Here is a 21158-nt window from a genome sequence, read left to right on the forward strand (position 1 = left end):
ACAATTCCATATAACAAATAATATTTTAAAGACAAAAAGATGGGAAAATCTGCATAACTGATCAATTGATCAAAAAGTCTAAAAATATGCTCAATGTACCACTCTGCAAAGGAGTTGGCATGTCTTCACATAGCTCTTCTTTTGAGCCATACTTTGTTGGTGTTGTTGTTGTACCCAACTCTTTGTAACTCCATTTGGGTTTTTTTGGCAAAGATACTGGAGTGGTTTGCCATTTCCTGATCTAATTCATTTTATAGACGAGGAAACTGAGACAAACTGGGTTAAGTGACACAGCTAGGTCTGCTCCCAGATTTGACACCACATCTTCATGACACCAAGCCTGTCACTCTGTCCACTGCACCACCTAGCTGTCCCCTTGAGCCATGCTAGTTCTTTATAATTTAGTGATTGTGTGTGTTCCTTTCTGTTTACATTGTTGTAAAAATAGTGTATATTGACTTTAGGCTCAGCTTATTCTACTCTGTATCAGTTCATATGGATCTAGGTGGCATAGTGGATAGAGCATTGCACTTAGAGTCAACTGCTCCTGAGTTTAAATCCAGCCTCAGACAATCCCTAGCTACTTGATTCTATTTAAGTGACTTAAGTTCATCTTAGTTTCCTCATCTGCAAAATAAGAACTGTGATGACACCTACCTCCCAGAGTTTTTGTAAGGATAAAATGAGATAATACCTGTGAAGATTTTCAAATCTTCAAGTACTGTATAAGTGCTGGTTTTATTATTGTTTTTGATTTTCAGCATCTTTCCATGCTTCTCTCTATTCATCATATTCACCCTAACATTCTATCTTTATGTGGTTTCTGTCTGTCACTAACCAGCTGTATGACTTTGAGCAAGTCACTTAATCTCTCTAGGCTTCATTTTCCTGGTCCATGAAAACAGGGAATTGAACTGCGTGATTTCTAGCCCTTAGGTTCTGATTCTATGTTCATAACAACCAATTTCCAGCTATAAACCACTCCTTTATTACCCTCTATAAGCCTCCACACTTAACCATTCCTTACACCTGAAATTTTCCCTTTTTTCTTTTAAACCACACCCATTACTTCTTTCACGAATTCTCAAAGGAAGGCAGCTCCTCTACAAAGCCTTCCAAAATGGAACCTGAATGGCTCTAGTGACTGCAACTACTTCATCAATCTATCACTCCTTTTTTATGTAGCTCTGTGCTATGACAAGCCACAAACTTATTTACATATCATGGTGGGCTAGTGTATTTTTGTTATCTACTGTTTCCCCTGTTTAGATTGTAAATTTCTCAAGGACAATAGCAGATTACATATATTTAGAGACTCTGTAGGGATTTCCATTAGAAGCAGGACTTTGAGGGTATCAAAAAGGTAACTTCCCTATGTTTCAGACATCTATAGAAATAAATCTCACCTACTGGGAGCAGCTAGGAGATGAAGTAGTTAGAGCATTACACTTGGAATCAGGCAACTCATCTTTATAAGTTCAAATCTGGCCTCAGACACTGACTATGAGATTCCAGGCAAGTTACTTTTTGCCTCAGTTTCCTCATCTGTAAAGTGAGCTTGAGAAGGAAATGCCAAACCACACTAGTATCTTTGCCAAGAAAACTCCAAAATGAAGTCACAAAGAGTCAGGTACTACTAAAAAGACTCAACAACTCCCCTACTGAATATCCTGAATGTCCACCATTAAAAATTTATCACTTTATGTTAAGCATTAGATTTTCTTTGTATCTCAAAAAAATAAAATATTCCTAGGCAAATATCTTCAAATTCTAGTATTTTAATGGGAATAAATTTATCAGAATATCTTCCCGATAGTAGGGAAGCAGAAGGGAAGCCCAAGACACTTGGATACATGAGGGGGAAAGAGTAAAGAAAAACATGGCCAAGATCAACTCCATCTTCTTCATAATTTTCAAAGAATTGGCTCCTGAGGGGACCTTATGTATTTTGTTTTGAAAATGCCCACCATTGGGGAGCCAAGATGGCAGAGTAAGCAGTAAGTCACTATCACTCTCCCTTTTTGACCTCTTAAAAAACATAAAATAGTGTCCTGGGGAAAATCCTGGAAGAGTGGAGCCAGCAGAAAGAAAGGGTGGAGTGGTCTCTTAGCCTGGGAAATTTGGAGAATCAGCAAAAAAAGGTCCATTTTGCTAAGGTAAAGGAGGAGCATATTTCAGGACAGGAAGTGTCCCAGCAAGCCAGTGGCAAGGCCCACCTCAACAAACCAGTGAGAGATCCTGAACTCCAGGGTGGTGGAGCAAGCAAATGCCAACACCAGGACCCTTCCTCCCCACACACCTTAGCATAGCCAGAGGAACCAGTAGACTCAAGCTCAGAAAACCACCTGGTGGGGGTAAAGGGGAGGGGAGCCTCAACTGAACATGGGCAGGTGCCCTCCAGCAGTGGACCTCCACATGATTCAGCACAGCCCTGGGTTTGGGAAGGCATCCTCCAGCAGTGGACCTCCAAGTACTTCAGTGCAGCGCCAGGCAGGTAGGCATCCTTCAGTGGCCAGACCTCCCTGTGCTTCAGTGCAGCCCCAAGAAAACACAGAAAAATTTCACCTGGCCTCAGCACAGGCCAGATACCACCATTAGGACCCTAGGACAGCAACAGATAATCTTCCAGACCCTAGAACCCCCAGCTGCGAACACCTGAGGCCCCAGCACACAAAGCCAGTGACCAGGTCCCTGGACCCTAGCACAAGAAGCTTGGGACAGTACCCCCTGTGCTTCAGCAAGAGAGCTCAACTTTAAAAGCCAGGAAATAGGGAAACATCTTGAGCAAGAAGTAAAAAAGAACACTGACCATAGAGAATTATTATGGTGACAGGAAAGATCAAAACACAAACTCAGAAGAGAACAACATTGTCAATATACCTACATTTGAAACCTTAAAGGGAAATATAAATTGGTCCCAAGCCCCAAAAGCCTTCTTGGAAGAGCTCAAAAAGAATTTTAAAAGTCAAATAAGAGAAGTAGAAGAAAAATTAGGAAAATAAATGAGAGGTATGAAAGAGAGAGTCAAGAGCTTGGAAAAGGAAGGACAAAAATTGACTGAAGAAAACAACTCCTTAAAAAATACAGTTGGCCAAATGGAAAAGGAGGTACAAAAGCTAACTGAAGAAAACAATTTGTTAAAAATTAGAAATGGGCAACTGGAAGCAAACAACTCTATGAAACAACAAGAATCAGTCAAAAAAAAAAAACAAAAGAATGAAAAAATAGAAGAAAATGTAAAATACCTCATTGGAAAAACAACTGACCTGGAAAATAGATCCAGGAGAGATAACTTATGAATTACTGGTCTACCTGAAAGCCATGAACAAAAAAAGAGCCTGGACAAGAAATCATCAAGGAAAACTTCCCTGTGTCCCCAGAACCAGAGGGTAAAATGATCATTGAAAGAATACACCAATCACCTCATGAAAAAAGATCCCTAAATGAAAATGCCAAGGAATACTGTAATCAAATTCCAGAATTATCAGATCAAGGAGAAAATACTGCAAGCAGCCAGAAAAAAAAAAACAATTTAAATATTATGAAACCACAGTCAGGATTACGTAGAACCTTGCAGCTTCTACATGAAAGGATCAGAGGGCTTGAAATATGATATTCTGGAAGGCAAAGGAGTTTGGATTATAACCAAGGATCAACTACCCAACAAAACTGAGCATAATCTTTCAGGGGAGGAGATGGACATTCAGTGAAATAGGGGACTTCCAAACCTTCTTGATGAAAAGACCAGAGCTCACCAGAAAGTCTGATCTTGAAATACAAGACTCAAAAGGGGAATAAAAAGGTAAACAAGAAAGAAAAAAAACATGTTATTTGATAAAGGTAAACTGTTTTCATCCCTACATGGAAAGATGATACTTATAACTCTTTAGAACTGTATCTTTATTACAAAACTTAGAAGGGGTATTCATAGACATAGTGTGTGGGTTGACTTTGATGTGATGATAAAAAAAATTAGTTAAGGTATGTAAAAAAAAGATTGTACTGGGAGAAGAGGAAAGGAGAAGACAGAAAGAGGCAAATTATATCAAATGAAGAGCAGCAAAGACCTATTACAGTAGAGGGAAAGAAGGGAGAGAGGCAAGCATTGTTTGAATCTTGTTCTCATCAGATTTGACTCAAACAGAGAATAACACACACTCTCACTTGGGTGTAGAAATATATCTTACCCTATAGGAAGTAGGAAGGAAAGAGGGAAAGAAAAAAGTGGGGTTGCATACAAGGTAGGGCAGAAGGGAAGGAAGAAGTAGCAAGGGAAAGGGGAAAGAAAAGGGAGTGGGGGCTGATAGAAGGGAGGCCAGATTGATGAAGGGAAGATATCTAAAAGAAATAAAATCAAATGAAGGAATGAGAGAGGAATATATTGAGAGAGGGAGAAAGGAAGAGATAGAATGGAGTAAATTATCTCACATAAAAGTGGCAAGAAAAAGCAATTCTGCAGGAAGGGAAGAAGAGGCAAGTGAGGGGGAACAAGTGAATCTTGCTCACATTGGATTTGACCTGAGGAGGGAATAACATACATACTCAATTGGGTATCTTACCCCATAGGAAAGTAGGGGGAATGGGGTAAAAAAGGGGGGATGATAGAAGGGAGGGCATAGAAGGGGAGAAGGTAATCAAAAGCAAACACTTTTGAAAAAGGACAGGGTCAAGGGAGAAAACTGAATAACGGGTGACAGGATGGGGTGGCGGGAAACATAGTTAGTGTTTCACAACATGAATATTGTGGAAGTGTTTTACATATTGATGCATGTGTGGCCTATGTTGAATTGCTTGCCTCCTTAGGGAGGGTGGGTGAGAAGGGAAGAGGCGAGAGAATTTGGAACTCAAAGTTTTAAAATCAGATACTCAAAAGAAAAAGTTGTTTTGGTATGCAACTGAGAAATAAGATATATAGGGAATGGGGCATAGAAATCTATCCTGCCCTACAAGAAAGTAAGGAGAAAGTAGATGGGGGAGAGTTGGGTGACAGAAGGGAGGGCTGACTTGGGAATGGGACAATCAGAATACATGCTATCTTGGAGTCGGGGGGAGGGTAGAAATGGGGAGAAAATTTGTAACTCAAAATCTTGTGGAAATCAATGTTGAAAACCAAAATATTAAATAAATAATAAAAATAATAAAATAGAAAAGAAAATAAGGAATCAGGAAAAATTTAAATAAAAGGTATAAAAAAGGAAACTGCAGTCTGCTAAAAGGTACCATAGACAATGAAGTAATATCAATACTAAACATATATGCAGCAAGTGGTACAGCACCTATATTCTTAGAGAGTTACAGGAAGAAATAGATGGCAAAACTATACTAGTGGGAAACCTTAACCTCTCCTTCTCAGAACTAGATAAATCTTACCACAAAATAAGAAAGAGGTTAAGGAGGTGAATCAGATTTTAGAAAAGTTAGACATAGTAGACTTCTGGAGAAAACTGAATAGGGATATAAAGGAATATACCTTTTCTCAGTGGTACAAAGCACCTACAGAAAAATTTACCATGTATTAGGGCATAAAGACATCACAATCAAATGCTGAAAGGCAAAGTTACTAAATGCATCCTTTTCAGATTATGATGCAATAAAAATTATGTGTAATAAAGGGCCATGGAGAGATAGGCTAAAAACTAATTGGAAACTAAATAATTTAATCCTAAAGAATAAGTGGATCAAACAACAAGTCATAAAAACAATAATTTCATCAAAGAGAATGATGATGAGACAACATACAAAAATTTATGGGTTGCAGCCAAAGGAGTTCTTAGGGGGAATTTTATATCTCTAAATACTTACATGAATAAAACAGAGAAAGAGCAGATCAATGAATTGGGCATGCAACTGAAAAAAAAACTAGGAAAAAGAACAAATTAAAAATGCTCAATTAGAAATTCTGAAAATCAAAGGTGAGATTAATAAAATTTAAAGTAAAAAAATACTATTGAACTAATAAATAAAATTAAGAGCTGGTTTTACCAAAAAAATAAAATAGATAAATCTTTTGTTAATTTAATTTAAAAAAAATAAAAGAAAGAAGAAAACCAAATTATAAAAAATGAAATGGGTGAATTCACAACCAATGAAAAGGAAATTAAAGCAATAATTAGGAGCTATATTGCCCAACTTCATATCAATAAATCTAACAAGCAAATCAAATGAATGAATATTTACAAAAATATAAATTGCCCAGATTAACAAAGAGGAGATAAAAATAAACTCATTTTGGAAAAAAAAATTGAACAATACCTCAATGAACTCCCTAAGAAAACATCTCCAGAGCCAGATGGATTTATAAATGAATTCTACCAAACATATAAAGAACAATTAATTCCAATACTATATAAACTATTTGGAAAAATAGGAGAAGAAGGAGTCTTGCCAAATTTTTTTATGACACAAATACGGTGCTGATACCTAAACCAGGAAGAGTTAAAATAAAGAAATAAAATTATAGCCCAATCTCCCTAATGACTATTGATGCAAAAATTTTAAGTAAAACAGTAGAAAAGAGATTGCAGCAGTTTATCACCAGGATAATACACTATGACCAGGTGGGATTTATACCAGTAATGCAGGGCTGGTTCAATATTAGGAAAACTGTCAGCATAATTCACTGTATCAATAACAAAACAAACAGAAATCATATGATTATTTCAATAAATGCAAAAAAGCTTTTGACAAAATACAGCACCCAGGTTTATTAAAAACCTTAGAGAGCATAGGAATAAATGGAATTTTCCTTAAAATAATAAGCAGCATCTATCTAAAACTATCAGCACGCATTATATGTAATGAAAATAAGCTAGAAGCCTTTGGAATAAAAACTTGCTATTTGACAAAAACTGCTGGGAAAACTGGAAAATAGTAGAGAAGAACCTCAGCATAGACCAACATCTCACGCTGTATACCAAGATAAGGTCAAAATGGGTACATGATTTAGTCATAAAGGGTGATACCATAAGCAAATTAGGATAGCAAGGAATAGTTTACCACTCAGATCTATGGAGAAAGGAAGAATTTATGACCAAAGAAGAGATAGAGAACATTAGGAAATGCAAATTGGATAATTTTGATTACATTAAATTTAAAAAGGTTTTGCAAACACAAAACCAATGCAACCAAGATTAGGAGGAAAACAGCTAAGAAACAATTTTTATAGCCAGTATTTCTGACAAACACCCTATTTCTCAAATCCGTATAGAGAATTGAGTCAAATTTATAAGAAATCAAGTCATTTTCCAATTGATAAATGGTCAAAGAATATGAACAGATAATTTTCTGAAGAAATCAAAGCTACCTATAGTTATATGAAAAAATGCTCTAAGTCACTATTGATTAGGGAGATGCAAAGCAAAACAATTCTGAGGTACCACCTCAAATATATCTGATTAGCTCATATGACAGAAAAGGAAAATGATAAATGTTGAAGAAGACGTGGGAAAATTGAAACACTAATACATTGTTGATGGAGTTGTGAACTGATCCAACCATTCTGGAGAAAAATTTGGAGCTATGCCCAAAGGCTATAAAACTGTGCATACCCTTCAATCCAGCAATACCAATTCTAGGTTGTATCCCAAAGAGATCATAAAAAAGGGGAAAGGACCCACAAATACAAAAATATTAATAGCAGTTTTTCATGGTGGCAAAGAATTGGAAGTTGAAGGGAAGACCATCAATTGAGGAATGGCTGAACAAGTTGTGGGATATGTATGTAATGGAATACTATTGTTCTATAAGAAATGATAACCAGGCAGATTTCAGAAAAACCTGGAAACATTTACATGAACTGATGCTGAATGAAGTGAACAGAACTGGGAGAACATTGTACGTAGTAACAGCAGCATTATGTGATGATCAACTATGGTAGACTTAGCTCTTAGCATTATAATGATCCAAGACAACTCTAAAAGGCTCATGATGGAAAATGCTATGCACATCCAGAGAAAAATCTGTGGATTCTGAATGCAGATTGAATCACACTATTTTCATTTTTTTGTTTTTTTCTTTCTCATGGTCTTTCTTTTTTGTTCTGATTCTTCTTTCACAACTTGACTAATGTGGAAATATGTATAATGTATATCAGATTGCTTTCTGTCTTAGGGAAGGCGGAAAGATCAGAGGGAGAAAATTTTGGTACTCAACATCTTATAAAAACGAATGTTGAAATATATCTTTACATGTAATTGGAAAAAATAAAATACTATTAAATGGGGAAAAAACCCATCACCACCAACAACAAACAACACAAAGATACTGGAGTGGTTTGGCATTTCCTTCTCCAGCTCATTTGACAGATGAGGAACTGAAGCAAATAGGGTTAAGTGATTTGCCCAGGGCCACACATCTAGTAAGAGTCTTTAAACTCAGAAAGATGAGTCTTCCTTACTCCAAGCCCAGCACTCTATCCTCTGCACCACCTTGCATGAGTCTGATGAAAATGTGCAGTGGGTTAAAGTGCAAAGAGTTTCTAAACCTAGCTGAGTTGTCTACTACCTCTGTGACTCTGGAAAAACCTACCTAAGCTTTTTGAAATTCATCTTACTCCTCTGTGAAGTGGTTTTTCTTGTCTTGCCACTTTGGTAAGGTTGTAAGGATCTAATAAGATCTTGTTTAGAACTATTTTGTAAGGAGCTGGGCAGTTATGAGGTATTATTCCAGGATACAATTTTCTTCCGGCCCTTTCCTTGTAAAACTGTGTTGTTTTCCCATCCTATTTCCTTTCTAAGACCCTCTTCTAAAGCTTCCATTCCTGCAGAACAAAGCAGTTATGTGGCTTCTTTGCTTATCGATGGAAATGACCGAAGAATCAAGGACTACTGTTAAAAATTCTCTTTAATATTGTCAGTTTTCAAATTGAAATGAAATGAAATATTAGCACTTCTATTAAGTTTTAAAAAAGGAACAACTATTTCCACAAACCATTAACCAACTATATGAAAGATAACAGTTATTAAGACATGTATTTGTCATTTCCTATTCCTAAAGCATGGAGGTCTGCTATACATTGTTGTTTCTTCCCTAGGACTGCCTACATGTGGCAGGAGTTTAGGAGTGAGAGAGGCATGACAGAAATGACATCTCATCTTTGGGGAAGAATTCCTCCCTATTTCTTGCCTTTGGCAGTGGGACCAGGGCACTGTGAGTAGACCTAATGAGTAGCAATTTTTGGTCTTGAGATCTGACTTAGGGGCCTTTGGAAGTAGATATGATACAAAGTAGGTGGCATGGAAATTAGCCTGAATGTAGTGGTACAGAAAGCTGCACAATGGTTGCAGTTAGTAGGAGTCTGGAGCATGATAGGATAGGAGGATTGAATGCAGAATATGAGACTGAACATGTTCGGAGAAATCCCCCTCCCATCAGCTGGGATGGAGAAAGAAAAAGCCATCAAGGGCAAAGGCTGGAGGCCTTTGATGCCTCCAGATGTTGGCCAAGAGCTCCCTAAATGTCATAGCATACAACTGTGTCAAGGGCTCTCCTTGTGGTAATATTGTAATAACTGGTGATAATACTTGCCACATCTGGAATGCCAAGTTAGGGACTGTGTAGAGGAGTAAAAAGAAGACAGAATGTGGAGTTAAAGAACCTTGAGCTCAGTAAAAGTGGTGTCTATGTTGGTACAACATGCAAAAGGCAATGTTTGCTTTGTATTGGCTGAGTGCTTTATTAGCTTTCTTTTCCAGTTAATTAAGTATGGAGCTAAAGCAGTTTTATTTTTAAATCTCTGTGACAGCTAGCCACATGACTGTTAAAGAACATCTTGATGTTTGATAAAGCAGTTTTATTGATGAGTAGTAGGACAGGTCCTAAAATGATGGAAGAACAATTTGCTTTGGGTCAGCTTCCATGCATAAAAGAAAGACTACATTTTCAAAAACAACATATTCTGATGTGCACAGCCCAACTTGGAGGTAAAGGCATATTGCATGCTCACTTTAGGAAGGAAAATTGAGACAGAAACATACAGATTATTTCCAAAAGCATTTTATACTTAAGTCTAGTGTATTGTTTAAAATATACTTTTAGCATAGAAATAGAAGAAGACAGGGGAGGGACAAGGAAAGGAGTGTTCTGAAGATTTTGCAAACCTACCATCAATCCATTGGTATGTGTGTCTCACATGTTCTAATTTTGTGGAACAAATGTCTTTTTTGTGGGTGTGCAAATAACTACTAGAGGGGTGATACAAACAGATTTACCTGAAAATTAATTTTTTTGCATTTTCTCTCCCATCCAAGACCCTGAGGAAGGCTGCCAGGCTGGCTTACACTCTAGGAGAAGACATAAAATACACACTACAGCATAAAAGAGAATTTATAAGGTGTGTTTATTTCAAAAGCACAGAAGATAGAAAATAGTACATTGTTGATTCTACTATTTGATTATTTGCAACCTATTTATTTTGGGGCAAGTTTCAGTAGTTTTGAGGCAATGAGGTGGCAGAATGGATAGAACATGGGTCCTGGAGTCAGGAATCCAAATCCCAGTTTCAAATATTTCCTTGCTGTATGACCCTGAGCAGGTCACTTAACTTCTTTCTGCCTTGGTTTCCTCAGCTGTAAAATAGAGATAATAGTATCTATTTCCCAGAAGTATCATGAGGATAAAATGAGATAATATCTGTAAAGCACTCTGCAAAGTTTAAAGTGCTATATAAATGCTATCTGCTGCTATTCCCTTTATTTGGGGTACCAAACATTGACAAAAATACTACGATGACAAAATATAAAATTTTAAGTTATTTTAAGAAAGAAGCAAAGGAGAAATACAAAGTTTAGTCTTTTCCAACTCTAAATCTATTTTCTTATCAAATACCGAAGTATTGATGAGGAAAAAGACTAGTTTAATCCCTTCATTGAATACACAAAGATTTATTGATGTCTCCTGTTTTTATATCACTGACAATTCTGTTATATCCCTTTTATCACACCTCATCTCTCAGCCCAGAATTAGACCCTCTCAGGTAACAAATAAAAACAGCTGAACGAATATGCAAAAAAAAAGCCACTGATACAATAATTATTTCTGACATTGTAGCCACCATGCTACCTTCACAACTTCTCACCTCTTTGTTAAGAATGGAGAGTTATGTTTTATTGTATGTTCTTTGGGACTATTTTTAATTTTTTTAATTATTCAGAATTTAATTTCCCTTTAGTGACTTTTTATTTGCATTGTTAGAATCATTGTGCATATTTTTTCTAATGCTGCTATTTCACTATGCATTCGTTCATGCAAATCTTCCCAAGTTTGTCAAAGTCTAAAGTCATTACTTACTAAATAATATTCCATTTAATTTACACACAATGTCCCCCTTCATCCTTCCCTAATTAATGGGTATCTCTTTTGTTTCCAGCTCTTTGCTATCTTAAGAAAGTTGCTATGAATATTTGGTACATAATGAATCTCTGCTTCTGTCTTTGGCCTCTTTGGGTCAACTTCCCTCATTTTATAACTGACAGTTGTATAGAAATTTACATTGTCAATAAATACTATCTACTTCAGATTATTAGTTTGAAAACATCTGAGTGTATGATGGCAAGAAATGTCTCAGAACTATCACCAGTTGAGTGCAATTTTGTATGAGTTTGACAAACATAATACATTTCTTGAATTGTCCGTCAGAGATTCCCATTTACATTTCATTTTCAATCCACATTAGTTTGGAATTCTATACAAAAACTTTCTCAGTTGTGTATTTCTGCTTCCTCAGAAAATAAATTCATTGCTGAAGAATCATTCCTCAAGACTCTGCCACTCACAATTAGCTTTATTGCTTTCCTAAACCAAGGGTAAAACAAGGCATAGATCAAGGGATTCATAGCTGAGTTATAATAAACACACCACACTAAGATCTCGTAGACATAAGGGGGAGTTATGAAATTCATATAAGCATCAATTACTGAATCAATGAAATACGGCAGCCAAGAGACAAGAAACACAGCCATAGCAGTCCCTAGGGTTTTAGCAGCCTTTCTCTCTCGTTTGGCTACCCTGTCCTTATAGCTCTCTCCACAGGCCTGGGTTTGGTTGCTAGTACTTTCTATCTTTCTAGCCTGATGTTTAGCCACCAAAAAAATTTTGCCGTATAAAATGAGCATGGCAATTGTTGGTATGAAGAATAAAAGAAATCCAAAGAGAACCCAGTCTTGATTCATGGGAGCCTGACAACCTCCCACACAAGTGAGAGCAATTACTAAATCCTCCAACCCATCATCATTGACGCCTGTATAAAGGAGAGAAAAACTATATGTTACTGAACAGCCCCAGGACACAGCAATACATATCCCTGAAATGGGTACTGTGAACTTGGTTGGGTAGACCAGAGGGTCAGTGACAGCAATATATCTATCAATGGAGATGAAACACAAGTGGAAGAGAGAAGCATAGCAAAATGACCCATCAAAACATGTGTGAAATTTACAATAACTCTCCCCAAAGTACCAGCAGCTTTCCACAGACCTCACCATGCTGAAGGGCATCACAGTGAGTCCAACCAACAAGTCAGCACAGGCCAAGGAGGCAATGAGGAAGTTGGTAGGTGTGTGCAGTTGCTTGAAGTGAAGGATGGCAATGATGACCAGCAAGTTGCCAAATACTGCCAGCACAGCCCCAAAGCCGAAGACCGCATACAGAATCATTCGAGGGATGGGAGAATATGGGGTTTTGATGCAGGATCCATTCACATTCTCAAAACAGAACTGCACAGCAGCAAGTTGGTAAGAATTGTTGATTCTCACTTCCCTGTGTGAATCTTCAGGCAATTCCATATTCCTTGAATGTTACTAAGATTTCAAATTTGGAGTGAGAGATAAAAATCTGCAGTCAATATAGAAGTATTACAATCAGTATATGCAGCAACTACAAAAACCATTGCAAAATAATCCCCAAATCCTTCACTATTTTTAGACTGAGGAAATTTATCTTGTCATTTTCATATATACCAGAATTTGGTGCATGATGAAGAATTTGTTTTAATTGGGCATGCCATTTTCTACCGATTTAAAAGATTGTCCTTAAGTATTTACCTTCTGAACTGCTCCTTTAGTCCAGCAGCCAAGACTCGGTATTTTCTCAAACTCCTAATGGCATGTGTGTTGCCTGGCATGTTAGACAACCAAGAAACGCTGATCAGTTTGCTGACTGAGGAAGTTTCCAAAGGATTGTTTTATTAGGTTACACTTCCCTGAGGAGTCATAGGAGAGCTAACCATGACATACTCTGAAGAAGTAAGAGAATATGGTAATTTCCCCCAAACTTTTATAATGAAATCCCCAAGGTGTGAAGTGTGAACCATAATAAGATGTTTAGATATCCTAATAATATTGATATGCAGCATGGAAAAGTGCGTAAAGGACTAGCCTTGAGTTAAAGGACACCTGATTCAAGTCTTATTTCTGATGTCTAATAGCTGTATGACAATGGAAAAGACCCCTGACCTTTCAGGGCCATAGGCAACTCTCTAGGACCACAAATTATAGAACTGCTGCAGCTGAAGTCTAGAGTCTTATGTGATCTAGGAAAGGAACCCATGTCTAGATGCAAAGCCTGGGAAGATAGCACACTGCTTGAGTATTCCAGTCAGATATACCACATGGCTACTTTTGCAGATCTGGGGTTCTCCAACCACCAAATGTAGCCTTGTTTCTATGGCTAGAAAGGACTATTTCTCCTTTGCTAGTGGCACCTGTGGATCTTCCTCATCCTTATTTGGAATGCAGAAATATCCTTCCTTTTTCAGAGACTTTATTCTCTGTGGAAAAAGCCTCAAATCTGTTAAGGTTCCATGGTCCTTTTCCCCCTTAGTTTCGGTATTGTATTCTTTGACCTTCCAAAGTCCTGACCCAGGCTTTGCTTCCCGACTCTCCTTCTTTCTTGTGGTTTAAAGCCCAACACAGCCTGGATCCAATGTGTCTTTCCAGGTTAATTGTAAATTATTTTCCTTTATGAATTTTATGGTCCCTCTGAACTGGTTTTGCAGTTTTTCATAAATATCTTTCCATCTTCTGTCTTTAGGCCTCTGCACACATTATCTCCTATGCCAGAAATGTACTGTCCCTATCTACAACTTTTAGAATCCCTTGTCTCCTTCAAAACTCTGTTCAAGAGCCACTGTGTCCCCTCTCCCCCTCCTGAAGAATCCGTTTGTATTTGTTTACTACCTTTTTCATATGCTCTTATTTATGTACATGTTAACTCCTCTTATAAAATGTAAGATGCCTGAGGACCCAGACTCTTATTTTTGTCTTTTCATCCCCAGGTACTAGCTTGGTGCACATAGTAGGGGTTGATTGATTAGAAGCTCTTCATTTTCTCCAGCAGATTGATGAGTTTTGAAGAATTCCTCCAGCCCTTTCATTCTTTCCTCCATTAGGGAGATTAACCTGACTTTTGTGCATGTATATTTATAGTGTAAGGGTGCCCAGGCATTTAAATGGATCTTTCTTGCGATCCAGTGATGAGAAATTTATTCTGGTATTAAAGATGTTTCCCTATATAAGGAGAATTCACAAGGAGTGAACTCAGGTCCCAGGGACTGGGAGAAGCATATGTGTCTTCATATCACCCCATTCCCACTCACATGGGAATTTGGACCCTGGAGATACCAGCGGTGGAGTGGTCCATGTGACTGAAAGTAGAAAGTTCCTAGAGGCAGAATCACCAAGCAGTAGAATTCTAAGCCACTATATCCTGAACACCAAGGAGAAATTCCTAGAGAACACCAATTTCCTGGGCCAAATCTCCTGGAGCTCATTTAGGGTCTCAACTCAATTTCATAACAGTAAATGTGTTCTGAATGTGCAATGACCAAAAATTAATTTAAAACAAACACATAATGAATCTGAGGTATTTCTGGCAATGCTTCCCCATGTTGCATCGGGCAACTTGACCACAGCCTTGGTTTTGAACACAAAGCATGGCACTTTGTATAGCAGTGCCCTCAGACCATGCAATGCCAATGAATGCTGCTGAAACATGGAAACTGGAAAAGGCTTAAGAAGCCCTGTACTAGATAACGCTGAGCTCCTGGACCAAAGTGGGAGTTTCAGGACAAGCCAGAAACAAAGCTACAGAGCAGTAAGGGATAATACTATGATGTCAAGGAACAATCCCAATCCTTGTCCTCCCCTAGTACTGTGACTTATTCAGGCTGTAGAGTTGCAGGGTAAAGGAATCAACTGTAATGATTTCAAATGTCTCTCTGCATGTTTGTTGTATGTGTGTTTGTTTCTGTGTTGGCCATATCGATGCCATGCTTTAGGTAGGAGGGCTTTATAGGTCCTAGAGGATGTGGATCTCTATTGGCCTCAGGAGTTTCTTTTTAGGGGAACCTCAATGAGGGTCATACTGTAAAAAATGGCATTGAATACCTAGGTTCTCTGGAAGGTCAAGGTCCCAGAAGATAGAAATGTTGACTCTTTAGTAAACCCAAGTCCTTTCTCCTTCCAGAAGTTGGGGGAAGAAGGTCTCAAAAAAAACCCACCAAGAGTAAGTCTTTCCTTCCAGGGATCTATTATACAGTTGTTTCGAGGGAAGCTGGATCTATATAAGGATTAAGCTCTACCCATCTGCAACCATAACACCAGAATTTTTCAGCTATAAAGTCATCTTCTGTTAAATCCTCTTCTTTTCTCCAGGAGGTTTATTCAAGGAATTCCTGGGCTTGCTGGTTTCTCCTCAGGATCTCTTCCACCCCTCTCCCACCACCATCCCACTGCTTCCATCTCTGGGGCCAAGATGTTCACTGCAGGGACATGAGGGTAGTAATGCCTCTCTACCTCTCCTCTCTGTCTTTGCTTTTGCTTTTACTTTTTTTGCAGGGGGAAAAGCAGGGCAATTGGGGTTAAGTGACTTGCCCAAGGTCACACAGCTAATAAGTGTGTCAATTATCTGAGGCTGCATTTGAACTCAGGTCCTCCTGACTCCAGGGCTGGTGCTCTACTCACTGTGGCACCTAACTGCCCCCTGCTTTTGCTTTTAAAGGCCAAGTTTTCATTGGAGCTCAGTTTTATAACTAATCATAACTTATTTAATAACCCTCAAAACAGGCATTAATGGAGATGTTTACAACATAAATTTGCATTATAATAATATAATAATAAGGAGGCAGCTAAGTGGTTTAGGGGATAGAGTGCTAGGCACAGAATCAGGAAGATTTCAGTTAAATTTCACCTCGGACACTAACTAGTTGTGTGATCCTAGGCAAGTCCCCTAACCTCTGCTTACCTTAATCCCCTGGAGAAGGAAATGAAAGAAAAACCCCATTATCCATGGGGTCATGAAGAGTCAGACATAACTGAACAGCAATGTAATAATGTCTCCATTATTTCTATTTATATATTTATTTACATTCATATATTTAAATCTTCATTATTTATGTATTTATACATATTTACAATATGTGTAGAGAAACACATTCCGTACCAGTACTGCAACTTTGTCAATGGGGCTATAAGGACTATACGCCACTACAGAGCTTTATAGGATATACTTAAAATACAGGGTGTCTCGGCTACAAAGTATTCCCTTTCCCCAGGTAGCCTAACCCTTCCCTAAATTCCATGTTGAGAATCTGCTTCCTACTCAGCCACCATTTGGAATCCCATTTAAAGTTTGATTTTAATTTTGAATACATGGTTCAAACACAGACCCAATATGATGACACCTTGACTCAGTAGATTGTGTATTCATTTTGAACATCATAAATTTTGTGGTCCATTGTAGTCAAATAGAGGAGGAAGAAACTTCCAAATGAAGCCCAGGAGTTCCCAAACAAGAAAATCCTCTCAGCTGTCTCAGGATCATTATGGTTATACCTAAACTAAGGACTACAACTATTTCTTTTCCTTTGATTAGCACCTATTACTATGCTTGGTAAACAAGGGATGCTAGGGATTTTGACTAATTCAGTTAGTCTGACACTACTCTGCCCAGCCTGTATGCCTGTATATGTTTCACTGTGTAATTGTGTAATAGAGGGTTTCTCGGAGCCTTCTGAATTATAATCAGAAATGGACATCTTTGGTTTTGAATTTTCCCTTATTGGTACTGATAATTAAATTTGGTTTCAAAGTAGTATACCTTCTATTTACATAATTCTGAAGCTATGTGTAATAGAAAGAACATTGGATTTGGGGTCAAAAGAGGTGGATTTATCTACCAGCTTTGTCAGTAAATACCCATGTAAATCTGGGCAAATCTCTGTTTTCTCATCTGCAAAACTGAAAACATAAATTCTTGTCTGGCCCAATTCACTAGGTTGTTGGGAGTGTCAAATGAGATAATTTATGTGAAATGCCTCAAAAAACCACAAAGTATCATATAAATATCAACTACTAATATTAATTTTAAAATCTTTTCACATATATTATATTTTTATCCTTACTAAAGCTGTCATAAATAAAGATATTATTAGTCCCATTTTCTAGTAGAGGAAACTGAAGCACAGAGAGGTTAGTTAATTTGCTTAAGATCACACAGTTACATCATGGCAAGGCTGAGACCAGTCTTCATGTCTGCTATCTCAATGCTCTTTCTATGAGATCATGTTTCTATGAGATCAGTTTGGTTTGTTTGCTTGTTTGGAAACACAGCACCCAACCTGATCTCCCTAAATTCCAAATTTTTCTGAATTCCACCTCCCTCTTTGCTTGATGTTAGGATGTTTGTAATTATAAGTCATTATTTCTGAATAGCTCTAGGTCTGAAACATGAGGGGCAAAGGAGTGTACTTGCAGATTATGAATTGTGAGCTATTGGGGCAGGGTGCCACTGAGTTTTTTAAAAAATGCTAGATGCCTGTCATTTTTATACTCTAGGAGTTCACAATTTTTGGTGCAAAATGAGAAACTGATTGTTGTAAAACTCTCTGAAAGAGAGGAAAAATTGTCTAACTTCCCAAACACATTCCCTTCTTGGTCCTGGAGATAGCATCAGCCTAAAGCAGAGCTGGTTTCCCTTTCTTAACTCAGCATACTGGTTTATCTGGAGAACACAAACACAAGAGGAGACAGTCAATTGAAAGTACACTGTCAACTTAATGAGGGCATGTCAACAAGATTTCCCCTGGATATAGAGTTGACCATTTATTTCTTTTGTCAGTTCAAAGAAATGTACGTAGTAACTTTGTTATATGTTTAAAATGAATAACAAATTATACGTAATAGATTTATAGTTTCATGCACAATCATTTTTTAATTCTACTATGTTATGGAAATGCTTGCTTTATTTCATAAATTAAAAAGAAAATAAATAAAATTGGAAAAGTATTAAGAGTTCATAGTGATGGTGAATAGAAGAAAAAAATCTGGCAAATTATATTTCTTGTTATAATTTATATTTCAAGGTGTAATTATCATACATGAAGACTAGCTCTACTGGCCTACCAACAGGAAACTCCATACTTGGAGTTCTTTTTCCCATATTTTGGATGGATGAGCACATATACCACATGAAATTCCCTTTGTGACCAAATACATACTTTTGCAAGAAGACAAATGGGTTTTAGAGGGAATTACAAAGCATGACTGTACTTTTGTTGACTTGGTGGACTAAGTCCCAGCAATCTTCAACTATATTCTTCTTTTAAAAGGTGTCTTGAAGCATTGTCTGGTAAAAAGACTTCTTTTATCTTCCCAAACTCTTCCTGGTAAAAGTTTTCTCCAGTCCTTATCTTTTTCCTCTTAAATATTTACAGTCAATGCCATTTTTAATTCAGTAAGACTTGTGATAAGAAGAATATGGCACAATGAATAAAGAGCAAGCCATGAAGTATGGAAAACCTGGATTTAGGTCCTACCTTACACTAACTGTGGGACCATGGGAAAGTCATGGAGTCACTCAGTGTCCTCAGACAATTCCTTGAGACTATAACTTATAGATGATCATAGGTGAGAAATAATTTAATCTAAGAGCTAAACATACTGAGGCCCAGAGATATTAAGTGCTTTTCCCAAGGTCACAGAGATAGTAAGTCAGAGTTGAGATTTAAACTAAAGTCTTTGGATTCTAAAGCCCATGATCCTGCATGCTATTGCCCCTCTCTGCATTAGTGGATGAAGATTACACACACACACACACACACACACACACACACACACACACACACATAAACACACAAGGAGTTCCCTACATGGATGAACTCACAGGTCCAGAACAAAACTAACCAAAAAATAAGCCTTGCATGAGATATGCCTGTGGCATGAAGGACTTGGGTTTCTTTGTTGGAGAAGGGGAGATATCGCAATTCTCTTGGTGTAAAATTAGAAGAGAATGTGAAGCATGTCATCAGAAAAACAACTGATCTGGAAAACAGATTGAGGAGAGACAATATAAGAAAAGTTGGACTACTTGAAAGTTATGACCAAAAAAAGAATCTTGATACAATATTGCAAGAAATTATCAAGGAAAATTGCCATAAAGTTCTAGAACAAGAAGGCAAAGCAGAAATAGAAAAAAATTCACTCATCACCACCTGAAAGAGATCCCAGGAGGAAAACTTACAGGAATATTATAGCCAAATTTCAAAGTTCCAAAGTTAAGGAGAAAATATTGCAGGCAAGAAGAAAAAGACAATTTAAATGTCATAGAGCTACAATAAGGATTGCACAAGACCTTCCATATTGAAGGACTGTACATGCATGTTATGTATACATATATGAGTGTGTGTGTGTGTGCGTGTGTGTGTGTGTGTAGCATCTCTCTGAAGAACTTTGTTTATATATATATATATGTATATACATATGTATATATGTATATATAACTATATATATGTATGTTTATATATATATGTGCATGTATACGTATCCATGTTTAATTGTAGCCTTCTCTAGAGTGGGGGTGGGGAGTAGGGAGCAAAATAGAAAAAAATAAAGTAGAAAATATACAGCAGAGAAACAAAAGAAAACCTAGAAAGAAGTAAAGAAAAGCTGGGTAAGTTTGAAAACAATGTGCAGTATTTACTACATAGGTTTTCTTGAAGTGGAAATATATTTTTTATGTTGAATCCTCTCTTATGCTCTGCTCTTTACAGGGAAATGTTCTTTTTGTTTTCTTGTTTTGTATTTAAGTTTAAAATGAATAAAATCTATCAAAAAAGTTCTCCTGGCTTAAGGTCTCACTTAGAAATTTAGGAAAATCTTTACACCAGGGTGCCACCATTTCTATATTCTCTAAGTGCGTTGTGCTGGCTACCATGTATCAGAAGGGAATTTTCTTAGAAAACAAAAAAATCAACAGATATCATAGCAATCACCTGAAGTTCAATACCACCCCAGAGGCTCTCAGTTTCTAGTAACTGATTGCTGAGAGAAGAATATTCATGCCAGAGTCCTCAGCGAAGTACTTCCATGATGCTCTCTGTGTCCCTGCCCACTGGCAAGGTCTGCTAGAGACTCCACATGGAAGTGTAGTCACTGCTCTCCTCTGATTGGCTCCCCTATTTGTTTTTTATTATGGGATGTGCAGCTAGAAGAAACTGTAGAAGTCATTTACTATAATTTTCTTATTTTATAGATAAGGAAACAGAGAGAGAATTTAAATGACTTGTCTAAAGTCACATAAGTAACAAGTGTTAGAGGTTGCATTTGAACCCAAGTCTCCTGACCCCAAATCCAATGTCTTTCCACTAGACCATGCAGCTTCTCCTAGGTTGTACTATTTTTCTCCTTGGACATTAGCAGTGAAAGCCTGAGAGTTCCCTTTCTCATCTGGGCAAGCATTCTAGTTTTTCCAGCAGAGCTCACAGATCAGACAAGTAAGAATTCAGATAAGATACTACCTCCTCTTGAGGTTTATCCTGGGATATTTACATTTTACTGAGACTCACACAGGGAAGGGGATTTGCATTCACACACCTCTTTCTTCTTTAGACCCCAGCTTCTGCGGTGAAATACAGGAGAGCGAGTAGTAAAGACATTGATTACAGATGAGGTGATAGAAAACTGATTCTGAGATCATTGTCCTTCCACTTCTCAGCATATTCCTCATGGCAGCCTAGTACAGTGAAAAGACATTGGACTTGAAGGACCTGAGTTCAAATGCTGACTGCCACTTACTGCATTTTTCAACTTAGCCAAGTTTCTTCATCTTTCTGTGCCTCAGTTGCCTCATTTGTATGAGAAAGTTGCGCTAGGTGACTTCCAAGATTC

General features: G+C 37.5%; 1 protein-coding gene across 1 annotated transcript; it reads right to left on the reverse strand.

The window, feature by feature from the left end:
• Positions 1 to 11696: 11696 nt before the first annotated feature.
• Positions 11697 to 12779, reverse strand: LOC118858107 (trace amine-associated receptor 9-like). Its single transcript, XM_036768560.1, has one exon. It carries the CDS (start codon positions 12777 to 12779, stop codon positions 11697 to 11699), a length of 1083 nt encoding a protein of 360 aa, XP_036624455.1.
• Positions 12780 to 21158: the final 8379 nt, after the last annotated feature.

Source organism: Trichosurus vulpecula, chromosome 7, assembly GCF_011100635.1.
Source record: "Trichosurus vulpecula isolate mTriVul1 chromosome 7, mTriVul1.pri, whole genome shotgun sequence".
Classification (NCBI taxonomy): Eukaryota; Metazoa; Chordata; class Mammalia; order Diprotodontia; family Phalangeridae; genus Trichosurus; species Trichosurus vulpecula.